Below are 8,879 nucleotides of genomic sequence, written 5' to 3' on the forward strand. Positions count from 1 at the left end.
GACTTAATCTCTTTGGATCTGAATGGATTTGCATTCTTTTCATGTTGAAAATATTTATTTATTTTCTCTCACTGCCTATGTACATAGTAATAATTTATTGGTGCACATTTGTGACCTACCATTAGAATGTAACCTTCTGGAATGCACTAAATGCTTTTTTTTGAGGGGGGGGTTTGGGAGGGGTGTCTTCATATTATCAGTGCCTAGCCCTGTGCTTCATACAATATAGGGAATTAATAGGTGCTTCTTATTGAACTGAAAGTGAAGGATAGTAGCATTGTAGATATTAAGTCCTAAAGGAATTCCTAGTCTACCTCAACTAACCATCTTATTTTATACATGTGGAAACAGTCTCAGAGAATTTAAGGGCCTGACCAAAAGACACACAGGTGATAAAATGAAGACCCAGAATTCAAACTCAGGTTCCATGACCTTTGAACAAGGCAAGAACACTGCTTCTCAGCAGTAAAGAAATGGAATCGATTGCAAGAAGTGCTCTTGGTTTATACATATTTGAACAATTAGTTCAACCAACACACACCACAAGTATCTTAAATGAACTGAAATAATTTATGTTTTCAAAAGGTTCTTTTAGATAGTGCTTTTTCCATGGTAATTTGGAGAGGTGTCTGTGAAGGTGACAGATTCCCTAAGTTAGTTCCTGAAGTTTTAGGACACAGAAAATCTTTCTACCCCAAAATTATAAAGTTGATTAGATTTTAAAGCAAAAGAAGTTGATTGTTTTTATTCTAAACTCTCCAAATTTTAATAAGAGAAGAAAAGTGATGGAGAGACCAATTTTGGAGACCATGATTCCCTAGTGTGGTCCATGACCTCCTGTGAAATTTAATTGCTATCAGAGAGATTTCCTAAGACATGAGACCTAAGTATGCTTGTATTCCTAGAGGAATTCAGAGAAAATAGAAAATGTTTCAAGATTAGCAGGCTTGGGCTTCATTAGGGTGATAGTACTTCTGGAAGTGTAGGTAAGTTGTGTGATTCTAGGCTTTCTCATGATGGCTTGTGGTTTGATTGAAGGAAGCACTAGCTGCCTGCATGGTACTTTAGGAGAGTCAAAAAATGGTGTCCCTGAGCTTAAGTATCTCATGATTCTGCCTGCTACAATGCTTAAAGGTACCCCATTAGAGTAATTACTGTTATGTTAAAAAAATTAGGCCCATAAGTGTTTTAGATTTTCAAACTTTTACAAAAATATCTCGTGTGGTTTATACAATTTTGAAATAGAGACAGAGAGTTTAAGTGAATTAAACAATGTTCTAGTTTTAAGAAGGCCAAAGCAGCAAATCTTCCATCCCTGCAATTTGAGCTCTTGGGACAATTACCCTCTGGATCTTTTTTATGAAATAAGAAAGGGTTGGAAAGGATCCTGTGATATCTTGATCTAGCTTAAAACTGATGCACTTAAATCCTCTAACTCAGAGACAATTTTATCTATTTGAAATACAATTCCTTCTCTTTCCTTATATGTAGCCTAAACAGAGAAACCAGGTAGCACCAGTTAATAAAAGGGAAAAAGATAATTGACTTCCCTCTAAGAGTGCTGAGAAATAACAGTTGAGAGTGAGGAGAAATGGAAAAAACAAACCTAAAATAAGAATAAAAGAATGGTTGTTTTCTTTAGACATTTAAGTCAAGCAGCCCTGCACATTTTAATGAGTCCTGAAAACAAAAATGGATATTTTAATGTAGTGAGATAATTAACATTTTTGATATACATACTATGACCAAGCTTGTCAGCAACAATATGATATATAGAAATTTGAAAAAGAATAAATGTAAGACATGGAATGAATGAGCCAGAAGGATTTTCAGAAGCTACAATTTATAATGTTAGACCTTGAAAGTTACATTTAAAAATCTTAGAGGTAAAAGAGTCCTGGCAGAGAAAATGGAGGGCTGATAGAGTCTTTAGGATGGAGAATCTAGGGATTTGATTTAAAGGGGATAGAGAACATAAAATATAGAATGTCAGATTTCAATTATATTTCACTGATCATCTAATTCAATCTTCTCATTTTACATATAAAGATATTGAGGTTCAGAAAAGTGAAGAAATTTATCCAAAGTCAGATAGACATTTAATGTAAAGCCATACCTATAACTCAGGTGTTTTATTGCCCATTTTCTTGCTCTTTGCAGGAGACCTGGTGGTCGTGGCTACCCATAAAGTGGATCAATGTGAGTTGCTTGTTATAAGAATTTGAATTTTGCCTTGATCTATTTGGATCTGGAGAAAGTAGAATAAGGTTTGTGCCTGCTTAGGGGATCATGAATGATTTGTCCAGATTTTAGGAACATTTATTATTTCATTATTATTAACCTGAAATTATTTATAATAAGATGAGAAATACTTCACACATTTCCTTATCAGTTACTAAGCAGCCTTAACAAGGGATTAGTCTGAGAATATGACTAATAAAGTGTATATAACTTAGATCTTTACATGAATTCGCCACTTAAAAATAAGAGAAAAATGAAAAACAAGGAACTAGGTTTTTAATCATGAAAAAGCCAGAATTGTTAGCAAATTAGTTACTTCTTTTATGCCCAATTGGTGACATTTTAATACTCCCAGCTATTTTCTTCCTTCTAACTCCTCAGAAACTAAAGGGGGGATTTCCCAAGTTTCTTGTGAACAAGATTTAATTGACAGATTTGATAACATTCACTACTTTTTGTAATTATAATACTTTGCTTTGAGAAAGAGAAGAGCAAATCCAATGATTTGATGCATTTAATCCATGATTTTTTTATCATCTGCCTTGAACTATATAAATCAGTATATTTTTAATTGCGAATAGGTGAGTCCTGTTTTGAAAATCTGGCATTCTGATCCTGCTTTACCTAGCATATTTATAAAAGAAGATAAAACTGTGACATATTACAAAATAAAACATAAATATTGTCTGATAGGGAATGTCTATCAACCAGGAGGATCAAGGAAAAATACTTGGGGAAAGTAGGTTTTGAGACAGTAGTTAAAAAAGAAAAGTTCCTCAAGAAGATAGAGATTAGTTTAGATTAATAGTGCGCATATATATTCATATATACATGCATATATATGCACCAATATACATCTATATGAATTTGACTTATGTAAGATCTAAAAATTAGCACTTATAAGATGCTGAATTTCAATTCAAGTTCTTTAATTCCACTCTTTCATGTACAATGTATGTATTTCTTGCTCTGTTATTTTTCAGGTATTTCATCAGGGCAAGTCATGGCATCTCTATGAGTCTCATTTTCATTATCCAATAAGTGAAGTTAATAATAGAGTTCAAATTAAATTATGTACTTTTATGTTTATCATAAATCACAGCTTATTTGAGAGTTATTAGTATTTAAAATATGCATAGACTCTCACCAAAGAGGGGAGTACTTCTAACAACAATGCATTCTAGCTGTCACTTAATAAAAAATGTCAGAAAATTGTTCTAGCTATAAAATTATTAAGTAATCAAGCAATGTTCCCAAACATTAAATGCAAAAGTTATGGGTTGAACTTAGGTTTGCAAACACAACTCTTGTGCACTATTCCATGATGACACATCATTGTAATTAATAATGATGATAATGATAATGATGACAAAGATGATAGTCAAAATGATGGCAATACACTAAGACTTCTTTGATTAGGAAAGACTTCTTTGATTCATCTTTAGCAAACAAGGCAAAATGAATAAAAACCTTAAGTTGTAGATTTTAAAGGAAGCATCCTTTCATTAACATTTCTTTTGTTAATTGGAAATGAAATTTCAGATAGAACTTGCTCTTTTGATATAAGAAAAACAATTCTAAATGAACCTGTGTACTGTGTATTGACACATAAGGACCATTCAAGTGAATTAAAATGAATCATCAGATCTAATATTTAACAGATATGGAGCAATGTGGCTCAGTGGAAGAAGAGCTCAGTTTAGAAGTAAAAGACTTTTGGAATATCACTTAATATTTCTGGATCAAAGTGTTCTGTTCTCTAAAATAAAAGGGCTGGACTAGTTAATTTCTAAAGACCTTTCTAATTTTAAATATTTGAACAGCTCACTTCTTAATTTCTTGATCTACTGGCTTTACAATGACATACAAGTACTCAAGAATAGAAATTTTGAAAGAAAAACTTGGTAATGAACTTGGCAGGAAAAGGATAATGATGGGTATTCTATGAATGACTATTTGCTGCTTTTGCTCTTAAAGGGTCTATGCTTTCATTAGTGTGGGTCCTATTTTCATAAATGATGGTGTAAAATCCTACATTATTTGAGAACTGCTGTGGCTAAAAAAAGTGAAAAATCCTCATTCTTAGCCAAACTTACAAGGAGCCTCTATGAAATTAGTTGAGCTGGTTTTTGAATGACAAATCAAGTGAACTAAAGCCTAAATAGTATCTATTAAGAGCCTAGGCACTTAAATAGCTCTGGCACTAGAAATACCAAGAAAGGCAAAAGATAATCTTGGCTCTCAAAGTCCTCACAATCTAACAGTGATTAAGAAAGTAAATACAAACGGTTATGTAAAAACATGTTATAGGTAGGATAAATGATAAAAAAAAATCATAAAAGAAAACCAAGGGTCTAGGGTCAAGAGGCTAGGGAAAGGCATATTGTAGAGGGCAGAATTTTAACTGTGACCTGAAGGAAGCTAGGGAAGCCAGAAAGTAGAAATAAAGAAGCAGAACATTTCAGGTAAGAGAAACAATCAATGGAAATACATGGAATAAAAAGTATAATGTTGAATGGGAGGAATAGTATGGAAGCTAATATCTGGATCCCAGAGTACATCAAGGAGAGTAAGAGAGAAACACATTAGCTGGGCTTTAAAGCCAATGGATTTCATGTCAAGCATGAATCCATTTATGGGGTGCATACTTGAAGCATTTCTAACTTAGTGGGATTTATCATAGATAATAATATCCATATATAGAGGCCAGAATCAAGTCCAATCCTACTCTATGAGCTTTCCATTGAAGTGAAGGTCATTTTCTAAACATCCAACTGGCAATCTCACAATCATTCTACATGTTTCTTTCTCCCTCAACACATACATCTTATCAGTTGCTAAATATTGACTTTTCTATATCTGGACTATGTATTAAAGCTTATTGATGGCATAGATAGAATGCTAGACCTTAAGTCAGAAAGAATTTATTTCAAAACCTTCCTCAGATACTTATTAGCTGTATGACCATGGGCAAATGACTTGATACCACTTAGACCCAATTTTCCTATCTGTGCAATGTGGATAAGAATCCTCACAGTTTTATTATGACGATAAAATTGGATAACACATGTACATCACTTTATGTAATTGATATTATTATAATTAATGTTAATATCATTAATGTAAATCTATGATATTCTCTCCACTGATTTGGCATCCATATGCATTCAATATCTTATTATTTCACCAAAATTTATTCTCCCAATAGTCTCTAAATAAGTATTGCCTCAAAGCTCTTTTTCCCCTTTGTTGATTACCTCCAATTTATTATACATATATAGTATATATATAGGAATATGACATACATATTATATTCATACCATAAATATCTTTATACATCTATGTGTGTTATATCTGTATTTACATGAATACACAGATATTGTGTATTCATGTAAATTCTTGAATGAATGAATAAAACAGTTAATTACTTATTCACTATGATGTTTAGTTATCAAGTGACTGATCCTGATTTTCATCCATTTTCCCAAGTGATTCAAGTCATTATATGACTGAAATATGTGATCTTCAGAACATCAAGTGTAGAGAAGATGAGTTGAAGCCATGGAAAAATTTAATCACACTGTGACTGAGTTCATCCTGGTGGGTTTCACCCAGGATCCTGTCATGCAACTGGTGCTCTTTGTGTTTTTTCTCATGGTGTATTCTCTAACAGTAGTGGGGAACATCACTTTGATAGTCTTAATTTGTGCAGACTCCAGGCTACACAGCCCCATGTATTTCTTCATTGGGAACCTGTCTTTTTTAGATCTCTGGTATTCTACTGTTTATACCCCCAAAATTATAATGACCTGCATTTCTAAGGACAAGAGCATCTCCTTTGCTGGGTGTGTGGCTCAGTTCCTCTTCTCATGTGAACTGGGATATAGTGAATGCTACCTGTTGGCTGCCATGGCATATGACCGTTATATGGCTATTTCCAAACCATTACTCTATGCTCAGACCATGTCTACAAGGGTATGTGTGGGTCTTGTTGCAGCTTCATATCTTGGAGCTTTCACTAACTGTGCAATCATTACCCATGAAACATTCACTATGTCTTTCTGTGGGGATAATATCATTGATGACTTCTTCTGTGACCTACCACCCTTGGTGAAACTGGCATGTGATGTGAAGGCTAGTTACCAAATTTTGCTTTATTTCCTCTTGACTTCTAATGTAATTACTCCCATTGTCTTCATCTTGGCCTCATACATCTTCATTATTTTTGCCATCTTGAGGATTCGCTCCACCCAGGGTCGCCTCAAAGCCTTCTCTACTTGCTCCTCCCATTTGATCTCTGTTACTTTGTATTATGGCTCTATTCTTTACATTTATTCTCGCCCAAGTTCCAGTTATTCTCTACAACGTGACAAAATTGTCTCCTCATTTTATACTGTGGTCTTTCCTATGTTGAACCCCATGATCTACAGTCTGAGGAACAAAGATGTGAAAGAAGCCCTGAAGAAACTCTTCAAGATGCCAGCTTCCTAATTTTGGGACAAGATTTCATCACCTGTATGTAGCTTTTAGATATTTGTCACTTTAAAAAAGAAATAAAATCAATCTACATTTTGTTCTTTTTATTGACAAACATATACATATACTTTGTAAGAATAAGGCTTGTGTAGAGTAGTGAATGAAATGGGATTAGTTACTAACTAAAAAATAATTATATAAAGTTTTACAGACATGGACAAAAAGAGATTCTACTTCATAGGAATTAGTCATGTTATAATTCCAAATATTGAGATAGTCAAATTTCTTGAAAATGGTTAACTATTAATATGAGTGAATTGCTGAAATTTGTCCTGTTTTCTAAGTCCAGTTCTCATAATGCTCTTTGAGCAACATCTGTGATCTGTGATGATCTTTTGTTTTATCTTTATACTGACAGTTTGATTTCATCTCTGTTATCAGTAGATGTCTTAGAGAGTTTCTAGATGAACATAGAGGTAAAATAACTTGCTCAATGCAGATAGAGTGTTTAGTATCAGATATTGGACTTCAATCTATGCTATCTTGTTCCCAAGCTCAGCACTCTATCCACAATACCATCCTTCCAAATGTATCAAATAATATCTCACATATTTATATCATTGCAAATCAATTCCTCAAATTTTATCTATTAACTCATAGACAGGTTTTAATATGAATTGTTGCAAGAAATTCCTACAGAATTGTCTTTTTGCAATAGTTGCCACAAATTCTTTGTGTGTTTACATACATATATATACACACATGTATATTTGTGTAATATATGTATAGATATAAATATACACAAATCTATATTCTGCATATATATGCATATAACTTTTAAATTTTTAAAAATATTTATCTCTCTACAATATTGTATGTTAGGAGCATGAACATTATTAGTCCAAATTTACAAATGAATAACCAGAACTCAGAAAAAAATAACTTATTCATGGTCACTCAGTTAATAAAAATTGGAGTTCATAATTCAACTTTGGATCTTATACTGAAACTTTTTGAATTCAAGTCAAATGTACTTTCTAAAACAAACAAATAAAGCAAAAACCCACATTCCCCTTGACGAAAGACTTTGTTGGTAGACCATGGGGTCCTAATGCAACGAATAAATATCAATTGTTCCCTCCGAGAAAATGGAGAAGATCAACTGCAAGGTTGCTCAGATGGAGTTCTCCATTTGTAAATATCTCTTTTTTGAAGACAAACTTTATAAGGGTCAAAGTCTTCCACAAGTTATTTGTTTGTGATCATGAGACAAGAATGTGGGCACCCCTCTTTCAGTTACAGTCACTAACCTACCAAGTTCCCCAATCATAAGTAGTTCATCATCTCCTCAGGCAGATCTCTGAGATTTGTTTGTTGGTTTGTTTTCTGAGCAAATTATTCTACAATGAATATTTATTACTGTCCTAGTCTCCTGAGTTTGTAAAGGTAGTTTCATATAATGTACCATAATCAACATTGGAAAATATTATTATAAAATTTACATATCATACTTTGTAAGTAAATCCTTCATTAGTGAATTTTCATTTGAGGGGGATTAAAGTTATTAATGTGTGTTTATTTTTATTAGATTTAAACCATATTGCACACAGAAAGATGGCAGATTGTGGAAATTAACGTGTTGTTTTTGTATGACAATTTTTTTTTCTTTTTTATTATGTTTGGAAAATGAATAAATAATAAAAAAGATTCCTCAAACTATTTGAGACTTGCTTCAATTGATGAAACTGAATATTGTTTCTTCTTTCTTAACTGATCATTTTCTTCTAGCTCCCAGATATAGATTCTTCTTATTTTTCTCTTTGGTCATCTGTATATGAAGAATTTTTTGTTATGTTATTTTGCAGTCATGTCTTTCCCTGTGTGACTGAAGTTTCTTTGGCAAAAATACTATATTAGTTTGTCATCTCCTTCTCCAGTTTATTTTATGGAGGAAGAAACTGAGGCAAGCATAGTTAACAGATTTGACCAGGATCATACAGCTAGTAAGTTTTGGAGACCAGCTGGAACTCATGAAGATGATGACATACTTGATACTCTATCACTCTTCTACTTAGCTGTCCAATGGAGAATTTACTGATAAAAAATAAAAATAAAAATAATTTCCAGAAATAAATCTTGTTCTTTTCCACATGTAATTTCAG

At 32.8% G+C, this 8,879-nt stretch overlaps 1 protein-coding gene across 1 annotated transcript; it reads left to right on the forward strand.

The window, feature by feature from the left end:
* The first annotated feature begins 5,802 nt into the window (after positions 1 to 5,802).
* Positions 5,803 to 6,732, forward strand: LOC100921636 (olfactory receptor 1013-like). The gene has a single exon (XM_031942924.1). It carries the CDS (start codon positions 5,803 to 5,805, stop codon positions 6,730 to 6,732), a length of 930 nt encoding a protein of 309 aa, XP_031798784.1.
* Positions 6,733 to 8,879: the final 2,147 nt, after the last annotated feature.

Source organism: Sarcophilus harrisii, chromosome 6, assembly GCF_902635505.1.
Source record: "Sarcophilus harrisii chromosome 6, mSarHar1.11, whole genome shotgun sequence".
NCBI lineage: Eukaryota > Metazoa > Chordata > Mammalia > Dasyuromorphia > Dasyuridae > Sarcophilus > Sarcophilus harrisii.

What these genes read in the sequence shown, in the direction of transcription:
- LOC100921636 (XM_031942924.1), top strand. Translation starts at nt 5,803, where the DNA reads ATGGAAAAATTTAATCACACTGTGACTGAGTTCATCCTGGTGGGTTTC.